Source organism: Anguilla anguilla, chromosome 8 (assembly GCF_013347855.1).
Source record: "Anguilla anguilla isolate fAngAng1 chromosome 8, fAngAng1.pri, whole genome shotgun sequence".
NCBI lineage: Eukaryota > Metazoa > Chordata > Actinopteri > Anguilliformes > Anguillidae > Anguilla > Anguilla anguilla.
In genome coordinates, this window is record NC_049208.1 from 12,899,423 (window position 1) to 12,923,610 (window position 24,188).

Here is a 24,188-nt window from a genome sequence, read left to right on the forward strand (position 1 = left end):
AAACACTGCTGAATCGCAACAATAAACAAGACCTTGATGAAGAGGCAGCCTGCTGGAGTTGCGGCCTCGCGCTTGTAAATATGTTTCGTGATTTTTAGCCGCGCGCTTCGCTCGCAGAGAAGAGCAGGCGGCTAAATGCGGCGTGCGCCGCGTCGCCTGCGTGCGCAGCCACCCGTCGGTATATTTAACCGACTGTGACATCTCGATCTGACGCGGCGGAGGTGACTGGGAGGCGGGGCGGCTTTGGGAGCGGAGCATCTGCTGCACTTGCGCTTGTCACATGGTGAGCAATCACTAGAGAGAGAGCCTGGAGTACTCCCACCCGAGTTCCCCTGCAGGTTGCCACCGCTCGACGAGAGAACATCAAAAGGAGGAAAGGGGGGAAATGTGTATTTCGAAAAAAAAAAAAAAAAAAAAAATGAAGAATCCTTTGCATAAATTGCATCGCAAAATGTTTATGTTTGGAAAAAGAGTCTAGAATAGCCATATTCTTTTTCAAGATTTTAATCAATTTCTTCGGTGTCGACTTTGACAAGCATCAAATTTTGTTTACACGCATGCATACACGTATACTTGTGAGCACACACAGACACACACACCAGAAACAGGTACACAGATACCTCCTTGATAGGAATTGCTTTGAACTATTTCATTTTTGATGTTGATTTCTGAAATGTGGCGGTTCTCCTCTGCTCTACACTTTTACATGTTTCCCCACCATATGGTGAAACGCACCGTATAGACCAAATAATCAGAAAAAGAAGAGCAAAACAAAGTGCACACAGTGAAATGAATTTTATTCTAGAACTGTCTAGTCTGTCACTATCAGAGCCGTGGGACCGCATTAATGCGTGAGAACACCAGGTTCTCACATTTTTTATTAGTTACCATTTACTCGTTTCATTTCCCCTTTAGAATCCCTGATAAATTAACTGGCAACACATTGTTATTAAAGTAATCAAGGCATGGATTCAATCAACATTTGCCTTTGACTCACAATTAAAGGCAAGAGTTAATTGTGGTTATCACTGAGCATGTAAACAATGACCCTGAAATTTCATGTAGTAAGACTTCAAAGTTGCCCAGTGAACATTTTCGTGCCATTGGGGCATTCATGTGAAAACCCAGCTACATTTGGTTGAAAAGTGGAAGTTTTCTAGCTGACTAGAATGTAGCCAGGATATATCTGGGGATAACGTGAGCTATATTGGAGGTACCCTAGTCTTATGTCAAAACATCTCTCATCCTAGATGTGAACCCCACCAGACATCTAGGACAAAATGTTTAATCCAAACCTAAATGTCCCATGCTAAGATTGTGGATGCTAAGATTGGCTGCTAAAATGCATGTTGTGTAATTATTCCAAATTATAGCAAATTCATTATGTGTTTTCTTGCATGGTAATGTTCCATGTGTGAAGTCACATACTGTAGACATGTGGATGCATTCACTTCATTAATGCTTTCCAAACTTGCTGCCCATATAGCTGTCCATATTGGCTGCTACATAGCTGTCAATGGCAAATTAAGTTGTTTTAACATTCCAAATGGAGATGGTGTCTTTACATTTTGTTACGTGGTTCTTACTACACACATCGTTGCTTCGCCTACGCTACTTCCCTGTTTAATTTCTATGTGCCCAATTTGTGGCAGTACATATTAGCTCCACATCAGGGAGCTGGAGCTGAATTGTGGTACATTTTAGCCTTAACTCTCGAGCTTGCCACTGCTGTGATGCAATTTAAAATTGAGAGCACAGGCTGGAGACTGTTGCCTGGGTAATGAGGGGTTTGTTAGTAATCAAATGTCTCTTATGAAGCACTGCTCAAAACGATTTCATAATGAGCAAGCCGTTCTAGAACCTGGAGTCTGTTTATTCCTTCCAACCACCCCTTAGAACATCCCCTCCCTCCCCCACCCCAAAAAGTCCCTATTCAGCACTGCGCTTCACTTTCACAACCCTCTTTTTAATCATTACAGCGCTGCCTGATATAAACAAACTGCTCTTCAGTTTAATTGACACCGGCCTACAGGCTGGCAAGTTCTTTTAGAAGTCCAGGAGGCTCTTGCAATCTTTATTCATGCGTGTTCACAAAAACTCGGTATTTGTAAATAGGAACATGTGTAGCTCCTTTTCTTTATGAATCAACATATCATCAATACTCCCAAACCAGACAGCAAGTGACTCAGGACCATATCTGCACAGATCCTGGCCCGCCAGTGCTGACTTTTGGCCAGAACCAGTGCCGATCTGGCCCAGAATCACTTGATATCTTGGAAGACCCCCTTTCATCAATTAACTTTAAAAAAAAAAAAAAAAAAAAATGTTTTAATTATTTACACCACCACATATACAGCCAACCTAAAATAGCTTGGAATGTAGAAATGTGCAATTAACAGAATAGTTCCTGTTGCAACAATGATCAATGGAATGCAAATCAGTTGTTTGTCAGGTTTAAAACGTTGTTCTCTTTTATTAATGTAGATCTTTTTTAATTCTCCAATCCTGACTCTGGTTGGATATTGAGCACGTGGTCATGTTACGGCGTTTGTGAACAGGTTGGGCCTAGACCAAAGGCTGATCACAACTAGTTGAAGTGGTGCTCTGTTTGGATATGAGACAAGCAACTCCGCTTGACCAGACGTTTGGAATTAGGGTAAGTGCTGTTTAACATGTGCACCCGAACCATGCAGTTATGTTAGCAGCGTACAGATCTTGCAAGATATTACCTGAATTAAAAAATAAGTAAATATCGTATCTTCAGTATTCAAAAACTGAACTTTTAGTTTATGGTAAAACAATGTTTTATAATAATAATAGGCCCGGTAACATCACGAAAAAACCTTTATGTTGACTTTTCATATTTATTAATATCAAAGGCCGATATTTTCTCCAAGACTCGACTTACCTTCCTACAAACTTTGAACTACTGCGACTGGAAACTCTGGCCCTTTAATTTTTCGCCTGCCATGATCCTTGCAAAAATTACGCCCCCATCATTTCAACATCTTATCCAATTTACATTTTAACATCGCAAAAGTGCCGTCTACACAGTTTTTAATTGCGCCCAAGGTAATAATAGCCTACGCTCTGTTTTTTAAATTATTTTCCACGTTGCCGGAAACGGAGCAGCAATTTTCCCAGCTGTTTGCAACCTTACCGGGCAAGCTAATTCAAGGAGTCCATGCCGGGAGATACGGGAACCGCGCACATTACTCTCTTGTTTATATACTTGGGGTTCAACAGGCAACAAACGTATACTCTACCGTTTATTCCTTTGTGCACATTTATACTTACATGTGGATGACAGTAAAATCTTGTCTTTGCGATGCCTTACTGCAGGGCAAGACACTCAAACACAAGCTGGGAAAAACGGAATGAGTGTAACTTCAGACATAGGCCACCTTTGACAACCAACACGCGCAGGATCAGAGTTCGCTATATATTCTTTATGCGTGTTAAGGAGGTACTTAAATGCTCGTGGTTAGTTTGGGCTGTTTTTAAATAAAAAATACGACCTCCAAGTGACGTTCCAGCTGCAAAGAGACAAATTGCATGTGGCTGCATTGTACTTTTCATGTTACGAACTACTCATGGGCTGTGTGATTTAACAGCCCTGAATATTATCTGCCAGGTATCAGTGCTAATTGCCGTTCTTCCATTCACGAGACGGATTTCAGGCTCCACGCGCCATTTAGTTTCGCATGGTAACTAACCTCTTAAATTGCAAAAAGGCAGGAAGTAAATATGGATTCCCATCTAAATTAATGATATTAAATTTCAGGGCATTCCCGACACAAAGGCGTTGAGTGAGGCCCGGAACTCGTACATCAGTGGATTTTCTTAAAAAGACTCGGCCCGCCCCCCAGTGACTTTGCAAGTATATTTGGTGATGTTTAAGGCGCGTCTGATAGGCGCCACTGTTTCCAATCATTCTCATTGCACCAGTTTCTGAAATAACTCCCTATTCCCTTATTTATTCTCCTTTATATGCAAATCTCAATGGCTGTACTGAGACTAGCCAGTTTTGTGGGTTGAAATTCAATGAGACCTGTCCCGGGTGTATTCCTGCCTTTCACCCGATAGGCTATATGCTGGTATAGACTTCAGCCCATGCCTCCCGCCCCCCTTTCTTTCAGGTGCTTTGATCAGTTGATGTCTTTTATTCATATATTTTATTATTTTTTTATCATTTCAATACAATCAAGCATCTGCAGCCTTTGCCCTGTCACAGAGATATTTTTTTTTAAATAAGAGGGGTAGTTCCTTCATTTGAAGAATAATTAAACCCGACAAGCAAGTACAGCAGAAAGCAATGAGAAAACATCAATAGTAAGATGGGAGTTTATGAATCTAACTTTCTTTACTTAATTGAAATCCTGTCTACGGTATTTTGGTATTATATCTTTGATAGAAGACAGCAGAGAATTACTGTATGGAAACTGGGCCAACTTCAGCAAAGATATTGAAGGCTGAAGTGCTAGGCAAACAAAAAGGCAGCTGGAGATTGAAGAGTCCAACCTCTGCTGAGCACTGCAGCAGTTCACAGAGGAGTTTATGAAGGGTCCGTTGCATTTATCAATCTTTGCTTTGTCACTTAGGTCACAGAGATTGAGATCGTTCATCACTACATAAATAAAGGATATCCCTGGAAATGAACCCAAAGAGAGAACAGTCACACACACACACACACACACACACTCTCTCACGTGCATGCACTCACGCGTAGAGGCAACATATTATCACAGATATTTTTCAGGATTACGAGTCCTTGCAGGGGAGCCATCATATTTTGTCAGTGGAGGAGCGTATGAGGCTCTATCAATAATCTGCGGCAGCCTCAGCGTATCCTGACCGGCAGTATTACCCGGCTTCGGATGACAACCCACTCCAGCTCCATCACCTCTTCCTCCGGGACCCGAATCTCATAAACCGCTTCCCAACGTGGGCCCCAAATATAAAAGGCCAGGCCCACACCCGGATAATATGGGAGAGTTATTACAAACAACTCGTTGCACCAAACCGGGGGGTGGGGATGGGGGTGGGGGCGAGGGGGGGGGGGGGCTGTGCTTAACAGAGCCGGTGTAAAAAACAAAACAAAAAAACCCACAACAAGCGAAGTCCCCCACTCATCCGCCCCCCTCCCCACCCCCAACTTTAGCACTAGCGTGTGTATGCGGTGCATCCGGCGCTTCCACTAAATCCGCATAGCAGCCGCATCAGCCGTACTGTACAATAAAAAAGCTACACGCTTCCATCTTCCCCTCGTCCTGTGCTGTGCTGTTTGGCTTGGTGCAGTGCTTCTCCAAATGAACAGTTAGTGGCCTGACCGGCGTTCTGCGGCCCGTGCGTGGCTACTGACCGACCCCCCCGTCTTCCCCGAAAAGAACGAGCGAGCGCGTCAGAAATCAAAGCGCGCTTGGCGACGGTGCAGCCGCCCCGCGGACGAGTCCCATAGCGCTAGCGGGGGTAGCGCGGAAGCATGATTGTTATTGAAAATGACTGGTTTTATTCCCATTAAACACAGAGCGCGCCACTTGTGTGGATCACATGCAGAATATGCTCAACGGCATTTTGCCTTTGTTGTGAACCTGGTGCACGGCAGCGCTAATTGTAATATGCCAAGGGACCCAATGAATTCTGGGTTGAAATGTATTCACCCATACTTGTACCCAGGTACAAGCAACAGTGACATAAACCTGGCTAAGAACACTTAGCCAGACCACAGAGAGTGTGTGTGACATCACTAAACATGCCAGCCTAATAGCAATAACAGCCACAGGCATAATGACTCCTCTGGTCAAACTGCTGTGCTGCCATTTTCTGGTGGATTGCAGAGTAAAAATAAAAATGTAAAAAGCAACCATCCAATGGGATGAGACTACAATTACAGTCTGGGCAGTCCAAGAGAAAAGAAAAGAAATTAAAGGTGTTTTAAAAAAAATACTATTTACACCTGAGCATTGAGTGATGTGGTGGAAGAAGTAAGTTGTGAGTGAGATGGGTGGAGCTTAGCTTGTTAGTATGGCTGATTTAAGTCCACTGGCCATACAGCCATTGTACAGGGCCAGCAGATTGAAGAATGCGTTGCGCAGCTCATACGAAGATGCCATGTTGAAAGTATTGCCCCCATGGTTCAGGGAGAATAATCCTTGAAGGCAAGCATTGGGTCATTCATTCATTCATTCATTCATTCATTCATTCATTCATTCATTCATTCATGCTTTTTGCTTTTTGCTTTTTGCTTTTTGCTTTTTGCTTTGCTTTTTGCTTTGCTTTGCTTTGCTAATAACAGTGTTAGCTTGCCCTGGGTGCTGTGTTAATTGCAGACTGTTGTCTCAGTGCTTTGTTTGTAGGCTTTTTTTTTTTTAAGGTTGTAGGCTTTCAGAGAAAGCGCAAAGGTTGTGTACCTCTGGTCCTTGTCAGCACAGCTGCATCCCTCTTGTTTGTGGAGTCAGGGTGTAAGTTTACTGCTTAATCATGTCCCCTGAAAGTTCAGTGTTTTTTTTTTTCTTCACATTTTCAGAAATGCAGGTGTGGTGGCTGTGTAGTTGCTTCACGTTGTGCATAAGCTGTGTGCAGCGTAGTGACTGTCCAATGTGAACGCATGCTCATAAATGTGTATATTTTCACGCATTTTACCTCCTCTTCACAAAAATATTTTGTACATTAGGACCAAAGAGGCCCTGAATTGGCTCTTGAGTTGTATGGTTGCTGAGTAAAAAAATAAGAGGCATGTCATTTACTGAAATGAACATTTTCATTCTAGATGATTCAGTTGGTGGCACACCTGGCTCTGAAAATTGTTTTGTTTGTTTTTCTGTCGTAAGTATTACTCTAGTTATAGTCATTATATGGATAATGTGGGATTGTGAATACAGCGTTATGCGCAGCAAATATTGTTTCCACACATTTTGTATGCCGTTCTGAATGAGAGGGCCTGCTAAATGTCTGAATGTAGGATATGACTTCATGCGCAAACATCCTTTCCCGTCCCGCTGTTGTTGTTGTTGTCCTTGGTGACGGAGCACTACAGCCGGATTGGCCATTGGGCAATTGTGGCAGATAGCAGATGGGCCGGTTCACTTTTGGGCCATTGGGCCACTTATGGACAGCAATCCGCAGTCCAGCCACCCCACTGACCTCCGATTTATGATCGCAATTCCCAAGCATCCCCCCCCCTTTTGGGGCTCAATTGCAATGCTTCATTACCCTCTATGAGGACATATGTGGGCTGTTCAAGGCAAAAAATACCAGAAACAATTTTTTTCCCCAGTTTGGCACCAGAAGGTTGCATGTTGAGACACCTGCAAAAGGTACAGAACCAAAAATCATTTTGTTGAATGAATCCAACCATATTAACAGAACAAATATTTTAAAAAATCTGAGCCATTGCACGCGGGTCAACCTACATGAGGGTGTCTGCTAAGCAAATCAAATTAATAATTAAGGATGCTTATATATAATAATCCAATTTAAAAAACCCTTCAGTTTCAATTATATTCTCCTGGCCTGGCGTTTAAAAAAAAAAAAAAAAAATTCCAGTGATTAACCTTGTGTAACAGGATTTTTTCCATCAGCAGTGTGGGGGTGGGTCTCCTGAAAGGCCAGCAATGGCAGCATGTTGAAGCCTTCAACCTAATGTTGACACAGTTGTGCAGAATTCCGTGTTTCATCGTAAAGACACACATTGCTTTTTTATACAAAAAAATAATATTTCTCTCTACAGTATAGAAAATGAAAGGCTGAAATGGAACACCCTGACAGGAAAAAAGCCATAATATTTAATTCTGATTTTTAATTCTGATTTGGCATATTTTGACATTTAAGAGCAAGTGGGTCATCATGTCTTCTGTGTAGGAACAGAAGAATAGATAGTTTCTGAAATGACTGAAGGTACTGTGTTCTTTTTTATATCACATGCAAAATATATACTCTAGAGTGAGATGAATAAAAGCCACTGTGATAAAGATTTATTGAGATATGAGACCATATAAAATATTGGATTTTTTATTAGCCACCATGTCAGTATTCCCCCAGTGACTTCAGCATCTAAAGTGTAAAGTTCTTCCATTTAGTAATTTGATATTTCATACTCTTTTTTTTTTTTTTTTTTTCTTCCAGAACAGTACTGGTTCAATTTTTACACTCCCCAGGCTTTCCTTTTTGAAATTTTCTATTTAGATTGGTTCACCTCTTCAGCAGTCCTCTCCAAGCCTATTTGAAATGTTTACATGTACATGTTTTCAGATTTGATCCACCAGGGACAGCTGTTAGTCGAAGAGTCTGTTGTGAAGGGGAGACTGATTAAATTACACACATGCATGCCCACACACTGAGTGTGTGAGAAAGCTAGAGATATCTAATTAATTATTATTAATAATAAAAAAGAAATTATTATTTTTGGCATAAAACCAGTCTGTTTCCCCTTGACCATGACAAGAATTGCTTCCACATTATTTGTGAACCATTGAATCATTTTTCCCCTGTGATAATTCCAATCTGTTCAAACAATGTTAATTATTATTGGCCTTGATTCATGAATTGATTGATTTCAGGATGTTTGTGAGGTTAAAGTCTCACAATGCAGAACCATTCCTGCACTAGAACATCTGGTCCACAGGTAAGTTGAGCTAAAGGAAGAAACACTTACAATGCATAGTCCGTCCGGCAGCTCGTCCACACATTTTACTGGCTAATCTGTTTGATAAAACATTCGGTGAAGTGAGAAAATCCAAACTAATCCGGGGTCTGTGCTCGGAGAAGCTTTGGAGGCGATGAGGCTCATTGTCACGACCCAGATTGCAGCTCATGCCTATGGCAGGCTCCAGTCAAAATTCAATAAACACACGACAGGGAAAAGTAAGTAAGTCTTAACTTCTCAGTCTGATTCTTTCCCTCCGCTGGAACGCAGTCTGAAGAACAGGAAGCAAAGTTTGCGAAAAGCAATGTGGAATGAGTAAGTGGCGGAGTGAAAGTGAATTGTCTGGAGAAAGTGAGGGGTAAAGCAAATGTGGTTCATGGCAGCGCTCTCTGTGGGGACACGTAGTCACAAAAACCGCATTGTTTAAAACATTTCCTCTCAAACTGCAGCGTATGAAAGGCGGAGTTGAAACATGGAATACAAAGGGTATACACATGCCAGAGAGAAGCTTTTCTTCCCACCTGTCTGAGAAAGACAGAGAGAGAGAGTGAGAGAGAGAGAGATGCCTGGTTGTTTTGTCAAAGTCATGCAAGTTGAAAAATAGTACAGCGGAGGCTGATTTGCTGAAAGTGGGGAAAGTTATCCATACTGGGATATGTCCTGAAAATGTCTGCCTGCTTCCGGTGGGACCGTATGATCGAAACGGCACATTTTCTGTGTGTGATGGCCACCGTTCGATGTGACTTTGATTGATTTGACTTAAGTGTTGGGAGTTATGTATGAATACAACCAACATTTTTTCTTAAACTATGTTTTATGATAAAATTTGTTTAACTTTTTTTTATTGAAACAAAAATTTTGCAAGGTCAGCAATTGTTCAAATGATTCAAAATATATATTTTTTTGAACACAAGAAACTTTTTAATGCAATGTTGCTGCTTAATTCAGATTAACTTTTAAAAAGTTTTAAAAAATAGGCATTAATATTTATGTCATCATACGCTCTTTTAAATACAAGGGGGGCTTTCATATTGGTGGGAGAATAAGACTGTATGAACACTAAAGTGGGGTAAACTGCCAACGGTTTTTAATTATTACCTTGTATTATCCTAAAAGACAGTTTGATTTCTATGCCAGAATTGCATGACTGATTTAAGTTGGGAGAATCATCGATAATACATGATGCCTCCACCCTCCTTTGTGCTGTCGAAACGGCATCCTGTAGTCAAAAGTATTCATCCATTGCCTCTACAGACTGTGTCATGGCTCCCGTGATCTTTAGTTATACTCTTTCTTTATTTTTGGATTTCCTTTTGGGATCATAATGTTATAGGTATAACTGTGTAATGACATCTGCTGGGTGATTGTAATGTAATCTAGTGGCCATGCGGACTCTTAATCTTGGTAAACTCACCAAGTAATTTTTACTGAAAGAAATTTCTTACTTGCTCTGCAGGACGTGCACAGTTTGGCGCTCTCTCACAATCTAATCTGTGAATGAAAGCAACAGTGATATACTTATAAAAAGTTATATATACTTTATTTATATAGTCTCAATGAGAAAGCAGCCATGCCTTCCTCATATCAAACAGAAGCTAAGCAGGTTTGGGCTTGATTAGTGCTTGGATGGGATGCCTCTTTGTAATCCTACGTGCTGAGGTATTGATGAGCCTGTAGGGGGCTCTTCCCTTTGGACCATATGGAAATACAATGCCCCAGCTAGGTGGTGCCTTTCAGGCATTAAACTGACATTCTGACTCAGTACTCTATGTTCATAAAAGGTCCTATGGCGCACTAGTAGGGGTGTTAACCTTAGTCAAATTCCATAAAACTGGCTGTCTTCAATTGGCCACCTAATCAATCCCTACATCTGATTGGCAGCGTAATCCTTTGTATTGGATACTCCCTTGACCTACCTGGTTAAACAAAGAAGACATCATAAATTAAAGGAGAGGAAGTCAACTGGAGAAAGCAGTGCTGTTGAGAGAGTTCTTTTAATGGGGGAATAATGTGAATACTTAAATGTCTTGAAAATATATGGCTTCAAAGGTATTAACAATTGCTGCGAATCTGAAGTTGGTGTTAAGAGTCTTGCAAAGGAGAGGAACACGTGATTAAGTAGAAGCAGCCCCAGAAGTGCATGATGGATAAATATGCAGAACAGGCATGGGGGGAGGAGGAGTGAGGGTGCCTGAGGGCAGGGCAGAAGATTACTCTGAGAGATTGCTGTAAGGATTTTTTTCAGCAGTTTTTTTTATTGATTTTAAATTGCATAATAATTCAGAAATATTCCTTCATGAACTGGTTGGTTGGATTAGTACAGTGTAGAGTATAATATTAACCCTTTCATTGGCTGCTCATTTGAGTAGAGCGTTTATTTATTATGTGGGTAATGTCTTGGTGTGCTAGATAAAGGTTTTCAGAAATGCATGTGTGCGTGTATGTGTACTGCACAATCTTCAAAAGAAAATTAACTGGCCATATGATCTCCCACACCTCCATAACAGTGTAAAACCTGCCAAGATAGTTGTAAATTTAGCTTGATGCAGTTTTTAGGTGATATGTCTAGTATTATGGCCTGCAGGAAGTGTAACCAGTTTGGGAATTAGCCAGTGCTAAAGTAGAGTTTTTATTAGATTCTTTCTGTTTGAACTGAGGTATGAGTCAAACTGACACGTGCACCCATACTGTGTGCTGCAGAGACTCCACGGGCCCTGTATGTACCCTGTAGGCATTAGCATTCATTTATTGATTATGAAAGAGGGGGGGTAAAGGTTATACCCAAGATAACATAAGATAACACTCTGCTCATTTACATGGGAAAGGAAGAGCTCTGGGTGCTGAAAAAAAATCTAATGGATCTAAAAATGTTTGCTTGGATAGCTCTTTGCTGGTTTGGTGAAAGCGTCCGCTTCTGAAATACCCCCCTCCCTTTTCCACTGAGTTTGTGGTCCTTTTGGTCAGGAAGGTGGGAGAAAGAGTTGGAAGAGGTGGCATTCGATGCCCAGCGCCATTAACCTCGGTCTCCGCGCAGGTGGGCAAGCTTCGATCATGTTTTGATGGGTGTTGTTCTCCGACGGGGACGGGGGGGAAGTCGATGCAACTCGGGCATGTTCCCGCCAAAAAGAAGCCGATTAACAAAATCAATCTCTCTGCAAAGGATTCCTGGTCGGGCTCCAGTTTCCTTTAATAACTATGATTATGTTGTAGGCTTGGTCGGCTTGCGGCCCCAGCAGTACCCCTCACCCGTTTCCCTCTCGCTCCACAAACGCTTCCAAGGTTTATCATGTTTCAGAACCATTTTCTCTGAAAAATGGAGTAGCGATGAAATAGAAGGGAGTCTTGGGGGGGGGGGGGGGGGGGCTGCTATGTAATCAAAACAGATTGCCAAACCAGATGGGAAGCTCAGAACAACCAGGAGTCCTTGGCCAGGACGTCTATGGTTCGGGAAAATGCGCCAGTATTTACAAATATTAACTCGTTTGCTTTTAGCACACTGTAGTTCTACTTCCTGTCCCCGTCAGCAATATATTTCCCATCAGTTAAATTTGGAAAACGTATACATACTGTCCTGTATGCCCCTTCAATGTGCCTGTAGTACCTGAAGAGTATGCTTAGAGAATTACTGTATTGGAATAGGTGTGTATCCATCTGTCAATTGCATCAAGAGTCCATTGCCTATTGACTCTTAATATGCTGCTTTTCTTTCTTCCTGGTTCAGCAGAACTGCACAAATGATCTACCTCACAATGACTGTCATCTTCAGTGACCTTCAGAAAGAAGAATATTGTCGTCTTTCAGCTCAAATGTGGGAGGAAAGGCTGAATTTGCACTTGCACTTGCATTTGCATTCCTCGCCATTGCAGTCCTCTTCTGTGGCATTCTTTGCCCTGTGACATGCCTGCAGCATGCCTTCTGCAATGATAGTGGCCCATGAGCAGGGCTGCATATTAATTTTTCTGTGAATAATATTCATGGAGATTATTTGCATTATAGAACAGTCATTTCTCCAGAAGGCAATAATAATAATAATAATAATAATAATTACAATATTAATAATAAACTTTGATTGTTCAATTTCACGTGTAACTGATAATTTCACTTTACCTTTGCTTATTTTTATTGTGCATTATTACATTTATTCAAAGTGTGCATTGGTTGCAGTGACCTAGTTTATTGGAGCAGAATGAGAGCCATGAAAATTTCAAGTTTGTGTTTGAATTCTTCAACGCCAGTATTCACGGCTTTTTTTCTGGGCACAGCAGTGTTCTTGTCATTCTCTTAAACAGCAGGAGTCCTCTTTGTGTTTTTTCATTGCCAGTTCTTTGCATCTTTGAGTTCTTGTGAAACCTGTGATCCCATCATGCTTTCTGTCAATGGCAGCATTCCCGGCCTTGCATTGTTCAGATGTCAGGATTCTCGGCTTTGTGTTCCTTAGACACCAGCATTCCTGGCCTTGCATCCTTCAGATGTCACCATTCCCCGGATTTGTGTTCCATAGACACCAGCCTTCCCAGCCTCGAATCCTTCAAACATCAATATTCCTGGCTTTCTGTTCCTTAGACACCAGCATTCCTGACATTTTTTTCTTCATTTGTCAGTATTCCCAACTTTTTGTTCCTTAGACACCGGCATTCCTAGCATTGTGTTCTTCATGTGCCAGTGTTCCTCACTTTGTGTTCTTCACATGAAAGTGTTCCTGGCCTTGCATCCATTAGACACCATTCGGCAGCATTCCCAGCTTTGCTACATTAGATGCTAGCATTGCCCGATGCGTGTCCCATGTACCCGATTGCCAGTTGCTAGCGTTCCTGGCTTTGTGCCCTTAAGATGTCAACATCCCTGACTTTGCATTCTTCAGATGTCGGAATTCCCAGCTATGCGGTCTTTGGAAACCAATGTTCCCATATTTCCATTCTGTAGATACCAGCATTCCCAGCTTTGCGTTTTTACAGATTTATCAGCTTTTGCATTCATATTTACATTCTCTGGGCTACATTGTTTCAGTTCCAGTGGTCTTCTAGTCTGGCAGGGGCTCAGAAGTTGTTCCTGTGACAAATTGAGGACTGAAAAACCAACCATGACCACAATTACCACAATCTTGTGTGGTGAATGAGCTGCCAGTTCTCATGATCCCACCAACTGTCTGCACCAAAACCGGGGAAGCTGATGCCTTCTCCCACTTACATACACTGGCTTTTACACCCTGCTCACTGCAGAAGAAGCTAAAAACATTCATTTTTTAAACAGATGAACCATTTGGTCATCCACCAACTCTACATATCTAGCAAGAAAGAAAAAAAAATTAGGTTTCCATGATTATAATCTCTATTTAATGTGGCCCTTATTGTGACATCCCAGGGTAAAATCTGTGCTACATACAGTAGGAAAGAAGGCCCATTCTATGCTGCTACGCTGGCAGATGATGTAACAGTGAGGAATTTGGAAGGAACTAATGATACACTGATCTGCAGAATGAGTGTATCATTAGTTCTCTCCAAAAATGAGAACTAATGGTACATTCATTCCATTGATCCGAGCTCAGAACCCTGCTGTGTGTTTTAGTTTTTGATGCGGTTCCCATTTTCCCATTTTCTTGCACAACATGCACAACATTTTTGTCAGACCTCAATTTTCCCTTGCAGCTTTTAACAAAGAGGAAAAAGAACAACAAAAGAAGTCCTTAAAATTCATGCTAAGAATTTGAAATATGGCAAATTAGTGCAGTAAGAGAACCCTTAATTAAAACATACTTACAAATCTTATAGGAAATAGAGGTGGTACTGGTGGGATTTAATTTGATAATTGGAAACCTGTTCAATTGCGAGGCAGCACTAATTTTGTACAGCATACTCGTGCGTGCGTGCGTGCGTGCGTGCGTGCGTGCGTGCGTGCGTGTGTGCGTGCGTGCAATGAGCAAGCATTAAGACTACACAACACAATGGGCGGTCCCTGAGAGGGGAGATGTTTAAGACCGCATGCTGAGGACTAATGAACAGCTACTGCAGATGTATGTAAAATCCCGGTGCAGGTATAATCTCATCGGGCCCGGTTTAATATTAAACATCGACCTGCTGTACATTGTTTTTCTGTGCATTGAGCTGAGAGAGAGCAGCAGGTATGCCTGATCCTGCTGGGTGTTTAGATATACATGCTTTAATGATTCCAGGAAGAGGTCATTGTAAGACCGACACAAGGCAAGACAAATTATTTTGAACTGAAAGCTTCATCACTGCATGTCTGTTTTACTGGTTTCACAATTTTTTTAAATAGGAAAATGTTCTATAAGCTTTCCCTGAATTCTTATCTTATAACTGTTTTATTTATTTAAGCCAAACCCAAGTATCTTTTGTAAAGTTTGTTGTCTCAAAATATTTCATTTGAGTCATTTAAATTTCGTTGAATGTAATACTATTATGTAAAAATCCTCTGAACATGGCAGTGTTTTTTTAAACAAGGATTGCCATCTGTTTATTGTTGAGTGATGTTGAATGATGTGCAACTAATGTTTCAAACAGATGCACAACAAACAAACAAAAAAAAACAACAACACCTAGCTACTTGCCATCTTCATGCTATGCAGCATGTATGTTTTCACTGAACAGTTTTTGTCAGGCTGAAATCTTTATTGAGGACAATCCTTGTTTGGCTATGCACATTATTAGGGGCGACATAGCTCAGGAGGTAAGACCGATTGTCTGGCAGTTGGAGGGTTGCCGGTTCAAACCCCGCCCTGGGCATGTCGAAGTGTCCTTGAGCAAGACACCTAACCCCTTACTGGTCTGGCGAATGAGAGGCATCAATTGTAAAGCACTTTGGATAAAAGCGCTATATAAATGCAGTCCATTTACCATTTACCATTATGCTTGTCTATGAACCTTACACCATCTAGAGGGAAAATGTTGTTACTGCTATTCACTACTGAGGGAGTCCCTACTCATAGATGAGGTCAGTAAGGCAAAGGTGTGGCTCAATTTCACAGCTGAAACTGCCTTTTTCTCCTGAATTTGGGACTCGGTGTAGGAGGATAGAATTTTAGTCAGGGTCACATTGTACAGGATAAAAAATAGCGTCTGTCTGTCTTTGAGTATAATGTTTGAATTAAATTTGGAATACAATAGTAAAATAGTTTGATGACTGAAAAAAAGGAGAGAGCATGCTAATATAATATGTTGTCCTTCATGAAAAAAACTGATTATTTTATCTTATTGTCTCTGTCTATGAGCATCAACTCCCTCAGTTGTGAGTAGCAGTAACACTGTTTTACCACTAGATGGTGGAAGGACAAGCACAATGTGCATAATGAAACAAGGATTATCTTCAATAAAGATGAAAAAACAGATCAGTCAGTACATACATGTTGCATAGCATGCTGACTGCACATAGCCAATCATTATTTATTGTTGGTTGTGCATCTTTCTTACTTGCACACTTAATGTCATGCAAAACATTCAAAAATAAACAGATGGTAATCCTTGTCAACATACACCCATCACTTGTATCATTTCTGAATGCTTTCAAATTTTTTTACTGCCTGCTGAGCAACTTCCCTGCACCATTTTGATTGCAGTCACTGACCAAAAACCTGTTTGGCTCTTGTTTACATTGCCTTAAGACAGGGGATGCTTCAGTTGGCAGTTACCTAAATCCCAGGTTAACACTTTTGACAGTGATATTTTTAGCTCCGATATTCTTTTAAAACTCACCAAAAATGTAAATGGTTGAACTCCTAATGGAGTTGTAAAGGACTGCTAGGTAATATGCAGCTATATTGTTGCTGGGGTTTTTTTTCCAAAGCATAAATTAAAAATATTTCCTCAGCAGATTGTCGTTGCTCATAAAATACAGTCAAATAATGGAGCTTTCTCTGGAGCTCTGAAAGATGCTGAAATAAATTTAGGCAGACCTCTTAAAAATGCTCTACTGAAGAGATTTACTGTCTGGCGATGTTAACTATGGAAAGTACACTGTTATGGACTGTAGTTACATAAGTAAAATAAGCAAAATAAGCAAAATAGCACTGCTACCCTCGTGTCTGAATGAAGATTTGTTTCAGTGTTACTTGTGATCTGTAAGGTGTTAAGTTGGCTCGCTGAAGATAAACATAGTTTCCCCATGGAAGGACTGTATTTCTGTTTATGAGGAGATACTTCTGAAAGTTTGAAGACGACAAATTGCAGCAAGCTTTTCAGTTTCAAATGAAAATGTGGAGAGATTTGTCTAACTTTACTGAGGCATCTGACACTGTCTCTATATTTAAAATTTGTGAGAAAAATATTCTCTTTAGTCATGTCAGAGCCTAAATATACTCTACCACTGGAAGATGGAAGAGCAAGGTTTCCTAAAAGGGGGGGTACTTCCATGTGCTGTCAATCACTGACTCCAATAATAATAGTAATCCAATCAAAAAACTTTTCTGGGTATTGCAGAACATTGTAATTGGTTCAAATCGGTGAGTCTTTGATAACCCATAATGGCCCCATGAACATCAAAGTTCTCTCCTGTTGCCACGGTATTCTAATTCAGGTCATTTCTGATTTCTGCTGCCTACCCTATGAAAAGGTTCTATGAAAGTCTATTAAGTTTTATTTACATCCTTTCCTCTGATATGCTCATTATATATGTTGGAATTATAGAGGTATTTTTTGGAATTTTGGTAAAATCAGCTGCATTATCTGCCGGCGCTAATGCGCATCATATTGTGATGTCATTTCTTTACCTGCACTGCAGTTTCAACTGAAATTCCCATATGATATTATTGCAAAGAATTTTATTTGAAAATTCCTATCCTTTTGTATTTGATCTTTTAATATCATTATTTAGATTAGACCTGGATACATTTTACTTCAAACCACCGAAGGACAGTGACTAATGCCTATTATAAGGCAACCGCGAAAAAAGGCCAGTCCTCCCAGCCTGGGTCTAAAATTTAAGATGATTTATTTTTATTTTTTTGCTTTGACTAAGAGAAGCCCCTGTAGAAACGACACGTTCTACTGCTCCTGGTACAGTATTTGGCAACGGGCAACCCTGATAGGGGTAATTACATTTTTGCAGTTTGATCATGGAAACTTTGAGCTTTGAGATTGAGGGCTCCAATCAAAGGGAGCATGAATACGTAAGTCATTCTTTCTCGAGTGCCACTCTTAGCATTTGACATCATGCCTAGCCGGGGAAGTCTCCTGCTACATATATCTGCCATTCTTTTTTATTTAACAAATGCGTGTTTCATTTTTATTTTTTCTGTTTTCAATATCTCTGAGTGGCCGGTGACTGTATCCTCCTGATTTATTTATTTACTTCGCTACTAAATACAATAAATAAATGCATGCTCATTTAAAATGTCATTGTAAACAAGTGGTATGTCTGTTTTGAACAACATCTGACCACAGAATTGTTTGGTACATAATATAACAAATGTCACATAAGAATGGTTTATCTATTGGCATGTGCAGATATTTTGCTGAGATTACACTGTATATTGGCATTCTGTGCCACACATTATAAGTGAAGCTGTTTCATGAATCGAGGCAATCAAAAAAATAAAATAATAATTCAGGTCAATTCATCTGTAAGTACATTGCATCAAAAAACGCAGGCCACTCAATTACACAAAGTGTTCTGGCTCCCGTGGCTATGTTGTCAGTGGGGCACATTGCCCAAGTTCAGATGACACACACAGGCAAAAATCAGCATGCCTATTCTAGAACCCTATTCAATGTGACTGCATAGTACCTATGAAATGCATTGAGCTGTATACAGAGTTGCGTTATGGCAGAAAGGGTTGTGCCGTACATTGTGGATTTTTAAATTATGTTTAATTCCTCCGTGGTTGCTTTTGCAGTTCAGACTAAACATCCTTGTCGCCGTCTGTTGTCGCGAAAGACACACCGTGAAACGGTTATCAAAAGGTTTCTAAATGTTACAAGTTTGCTAATTTTGAACTTTTGTCTTCTGGAATTGACCTAGAATTTTGATTAGAATCAGGCATGTTCTGGAATTTGTAGTTGCGTGTTAACTTTAAAAGATGTGCTTAATGTATTTATTTTACTATTGTACATGAACAGTTATTAATTAAATGCCTATTACCATACTACTACTACTAAAAATAATAATTATAATACTTGATTTGATTTGTATAATGCGCTGGTAATGGCTTCCTCGTGCTCTAAAAGCACAAAAAGCAGGCACAATAAGATTGCTGCTTCAGGACCATGGACAGGACCACGTGAGCCGATGTTACTTTCCCTTGCTGTTGGGACCAGTCAACCCCCAGGTTAAAAATAGCTGTTTTTCTACAATTAAATTTAATTAGAACAGGTATATGTACGGCTAATTAATGTTAGTGATGCAATTCGCAATGTCATTGTTTGTACGATTTCAGAGGGAAAGCGCCCTTCAAAAAAAGTGCATTAACGTAGTCTAAACTTGATTAGCAAATGAGTGTAGGGAAAAACGAAAGGAAGTAGATAAGCATAACAATACGATAGTTTATTATCATTTAGGCCTAATGTTATAGGATTTTCTGTAGCTCTTTCACAACATAGTTAAACATTTAAGAGCAACGTTACTGAACAAATAAATCAAAGCTAGCTACGCATATCCGAAACGTACCGTAGACGATATTTGTATATATATATTTTATAAATTAGATTAATGTTTTAGCAAAATAGTTTTTCCAATGTTTAATATGTCTCCATTAACAGAAATATGACGCAGTTTGTTTTTTCTCTATTTTTTTCAACAATCACTTTAAATAGTATGCGTCTTATTAACATTTGAATTGTTTCCAATATGCTTGGCATCCAGGAGAAACACCAGGAACAACACAGAACAAAGCAAAACATCTTCCATTCGTGCAAACTTTGCTTTTGTCAGTAAAGCACTTCTTGTCACATGAACGTCCAGATATCCACACATTTTACTTGACGGAGGCCGTTTTTCTTAAAGACTGCACAGACACAAAAAATAAAGCATGGTAACAAAGGTATGACGGTTCTTGGTTGTAATTCGTCGGCTTGGTGCACACTCTTGTTTGTTCATCTGTCCGCCGTATAGTCTGTAGACAGAAACTTAACCGATTTCCCAGCAATACAATCCCGAGCATGAATATCGAGCTTCACTGTTTGTAAATGCGAACAGGTTCATTATCCAAGCCATAACAAAAATCTGAAATTATTTGGGAGTGCGGGCTCCAAGGAAATGCCACTATTCAACGTAGATATTTAATTATGTCGATGTCGTTCTGCTTCTTTGGCAGTTTTTGTGTTTTATTTTTTTGTTTATTTTGTTTTGTTTCTTTTCTTTCTTTTCAAATGAATAGTAGGCTATATGTACTTGACCTTCGGTCGTAGAAGAGTCGGTTGAAACAAAGTCGATGTTTATAGAGGAAACACTAAGAAACCAGAAAACGTAGAATATTTCCATCCGCCCATCAGATTGCCCCTTTCCAGCTTCAAATAGAGTTTGTCCTCGCGCTCCAGATGCAGCAGAACTCCATTACTGGCGGCCTCGCGGGTGACATCCTGGTCTCCGGCGAACGCTGATATCACGGGATATTCATTCTGCATCAGGTTCACCTAAATAACGAGACAGCGTGTCATTTATATAGATTATTGCATTGGGTGGTGGGTTGGCGGGGGGTGGGGATTTCACTATAGATTTTTGTGTCATGCTCATGCGCGGTGCCGGTGCTCACCTGTATAGTCTGCCTGTTATATACCTTGACCACATGAAAGCTGAAACTGTAAATTCCTCTCCTCGGGGCCTGGAATACGCTCGCTTTTAGGTCGAAATGGTTGCCAATGTTAACTAATACCTGCAACAACAGAAACAACAGCAACAATAACAAAAAAACAACACGCGATGTAAATGTTCTCAGTTTAAAGGTTCAGGAGAGCATACACAGCTACGGAAAATCCCGGACGCCATACTATACCGGTGCTTAGCCTACCAATTAGCTCAGAGTCACTTTGATTTAAAAATAATAATAATAATGTAGCCATTTTGCCTAATAAGGTTCAGTGTAATACGAGTTGACATTTAGCACCGCATAGTGAACATTGACAGAACACGATAACTTATTACGAGCATTTTACTCACACAATTATCCTAATTTGCATTTATGTTTGCTACGTCGCATGATTTATTTCCGAGGTACGGATGTCTAGTTTGCTTCTGCAGTGTTATAATACATGCATACCGTGCACACACAATGTTACGTCTTGTTTCACGTTTTGGATCTCTAAAATAAGTGGATACTTATAGCCCATTATCCTAGAGATCCACTGTCATATGATTAATTAATGCACGTCACGCGCATGTCTGAGATGAATGTTGACGTCAAAAGTTGCTTCGATTGTTTGTTTGCGAGAGACGTCGTTCGTCGTCTGCTGTCACAGGCGGTAACCAGTGCTTTGGAGGCGATGGTCTGTGGTTTATGTAGATGTAATGAGGTGGACCCATCAAGACTGTTACGTGTGCCCATGTATGGCATAAGCTCACGGATGTAGTGAAGCATGAGGTAAGGCATCAAAAAAAAAAAAAAAAAAACTCTGTTTGATTGGCAGCCTCATTGTAACTTGAATTGTCCTTCTTGGAACACGTGCCCCCCCAAATCCCCCCCCCCCCCTCCAAACACACGCACACACACACACACACACACACACAACAATATAACGTAGGTCTACCTGATTTACGTGTAATGTGGAATCAGCTACAATTAAAACTAGTCTCTTGCGAGAAAACAATTTGTCATGAAAGCAGGGAATTTATTAATCGCTTAGTTCGTTCAATGCACGTGCGTTGTCTTAATGAACAAGTTCTTTGTTGTTATCATAATTCGTTTAAATTCTCATAACCAATTTATGAATTCCGAATTTTACAATAATTCATTCTAAAAAGTGCACTTCCATATGGCTCATACAATTTGGCTTTTTATTTAAATCTGGAATGTGCTCGTCCTGGATGGCCAAATAAACTGAAATAGTGTAAGTGTCAAGAGTGGGTCCCACAGAAAGATATATATTGTGTGATGATACCCACCAGATTAAATACTATATATGATATTAATAATTTAAAAAGTCGTCTATAATAAGTCAAACTGTTTTCTCATTACGTGTACATGCCATAACGTAATTTCACTTGATCATTGCTACAATTAAAGTTTGGTTACTTAAATGAACCAAAGTAACTCACGCAACCCATTCGGGTATATGGGGTGAAGTTTATCAAATAAATAACCAAATAAATAAATAACGGTAATAATGCAACTGACCTGGTCGAAGTAGATAGTCATGGATTTATTGCTCATTTCTGAAGGTTCGTGATTTGTTCCTCTGACCGCGGAGAAAGCCACCTTTGCGCTGCCAGATCGGACAGATATTCCGAGAGAGGAGGTCACCCCTCCGTCAGCCGAGGGGTTCGAATCGCAAACCACCAAGCACTTTCCCTCCAAAACGATCGGTTCAGTGTCATTCTGTCCCAGTGAAAAAGTAATGCCACATCCCATGAGAAGTAGCATCGGCAGCGTGGCACGCAGTGCTGGGCAGCTTGCTGGCGCCATGGTCGGGACAAAAATCCTGTGCTCAGTGATCTTAACGATCAGCCCCTTGGAGGTTTATGGCAAGATCACCTGCTCCAACTACTGTAATCCTGTCTCTTTCTCTCCGTCTCACTCACTCACACACACACTCTCTTCCTACCCCTCCTCTCTCTCTCGCTCTCTCTCTCTCTCTCTCTCTCTCTCTCTCTCTCTCTCTCTCTCTCTCTCTCTCGCTGTCTGTCTGTCGGTCTTACACGCATGCACGCACTTTCCGCATCTCAACCGGCAATAGGATGGTCTTCAGACAGCTTGAATAGCATACCCTGACAATCAAACAGAACATTATTATGACTTCACTCATACGGCGTCTGCAATAACCACGATGAAAAACTAACTTCATAAATACTGGATAATAAAGAAATAAATACACATACACACACAAACACTGAAATATAAAAAGATGTCTTCAGTTGTGGCATCTGTCATTTAATGGAAAGAAGACAACATTTTGCATGCAACAATGCGTATTTAATCATGCGTACTATCATAAACAATACTCTTAGAAACATCTCTGGAGGAATCTGAACTGGATTTAGGTAGTGTGTGTGTGTGTATATATGTATGTGTATATATATATATATATATATATATATATATATTCACGATTTGTTGAAGTTTACCTGTAAGTTCATGGCGTAGGCAGAAACAGGATTCCGTAACCTCAAGCATTCCCCTTCAGTGCGCGCGAACTGCCCTCGAGCTTCTTCCTTCCATCCTTTATAGGAAAGTAATTCCCTGTATTTTTTTATTCTGGAAGGAAGCTCTCTGGGGTTGGCGGGGATTTGACGATTCATGAGATTGTCTACATAACGGCGTAAATCAAAGCTAATATTTCAAGAGAGACTAGGAACTAGTTTACCTGCTGCTAACGTAGAATGTATATAATAGTTATATGCAATATTGCTGTGATGTGAAAAGGTAAATCTAACGATTCAAACGCGAATTGTGTGTGACATCAATTATTTTTAAATAAAAAAGATTACATTTCAAATATTTTTTCAAAGAGAATGGTGCTGCCATATACATGCTAAATCCTTTAAAATGTAACACACTGGTTTATGTCGTTATCATGTCTGATTTTCTCTTAAATTCATTTTATGAACCACTCGTCACAATTTCACGCAGTAGCCTACGGATAGTGAAGTCACAAGGAGCCCATTTGATATCCTTTAGCACCACCGAGTGGCCGGAAAGCCTGATGACATTAAAAGGACTGAAGGGGAATGCTTGAGGTTACGGAATCCTGTTTCGAAGGGGCAGGTGCTCAAAGACAGCGGCACACCAACTTAGAAAAACTATTTTCAGGGTACGAAGTTTATTGTGCATAATTAGTATTTTTCAAAATCAGGATTTTTGGAAAGTGTGGCGAGGGCACCCGCAACCTTCTTTGGGGGATCCGGGGGAATGACCTCTCGGGAGAACATTTTTGTAAATTTTACCTGTTATAGGCCTATGCATAATACACTTTTAGAGGACAATTAAGAGGCTAGATCTCTATATTGTAAACAATTCAGTCATGCAGTAAAAGTTTGTAAGGCTCTTGAGCTATCAAAGAAATTAAGTAGAAATTGCCACGTGCTGTACTGAATATTTAAGCGTTTGGAATCACACTCCAACGGTGCAAACTATGGCACCCCATGCTACCTCAGATTTATACTGTAGATTACATTGTGTTAAAATGTTGATGCGGAATGAAAGTTACAACATCAAGGAAAACATTTCTAAAACAAAAATGACTGTTTTTTTCTTTCACCTTAAAGGCCAAATCGTGTGATCAGCATGTTTTACGCAGAAGGTATATCCAGAAAGTAGATATTCTAGAAGGTAGAAATTCCAGCTACATCAATATCTGGTGTCAACATTGAGCTTAAACGAGTAGGCTACTTGAACTTCAGTAACATTCAACAGCTTTGAATAAATTTATATAATCGGCATAACATT

General features: G+C 40.3%; 1 protein-coding gene across 1 annotated transcript; it reads right to left on the reverse strand.

Annotated features, from left to right (window-relative positions):
- Window positions 1-17,918: 17,918 nt before the first annotated feature.
- Window positions 17,919-23,318, reverse strand: LOC118234641 (cerebellin-2-like). The gene is made up of 4 exons (XM_035431328.1): window positions 22,868-23,318; window positions 21,921-22,510; window positions 20,343-20,462; window positions 17,919-20,223 (listed from the first exon to the last, which is right to left on the reverse strand). Exons 2-4 carry the CDS (start codon window positions 22,206-22,208, stop codon window positions 20,026-20,028), a joined length of 606 nt encoding a protein of 201 aa, XP_035287219.1. The 5' UTR covers window positions 22,209-22,510; window positions 22,868-23,318; the 3' UTR covers window positions 17,919-20,025.
- Between the last annotated feature and the right edge of the window lie 870 nt (window positions 23,319-24,188).

Bases quoted from the DNA above. Each gene is read 5' to 3' on its own strand.
- LOC118234641 (XM_035431328.1), bottom strand. From the start codon at position 22,208: ATGGCGCCAGCAAGCTGCCCAGCACTGCGTGCCACGCTGCCGATGCTA. The intron at 20,463-21,920 runs GTCAGTTGCATT...CTGTTGTTGCAG, and splicing joins TGACTATCTACTTCGACCAG to GTATTAGTTAACATTGGCAA. The intron at 20,224-20,342 runs GTGAGCACCGGC...CTCGTTATTTAG, and splicing joins ATAACAGGCAGACTATACAG to GTGAACCTGATGCAGAATGA.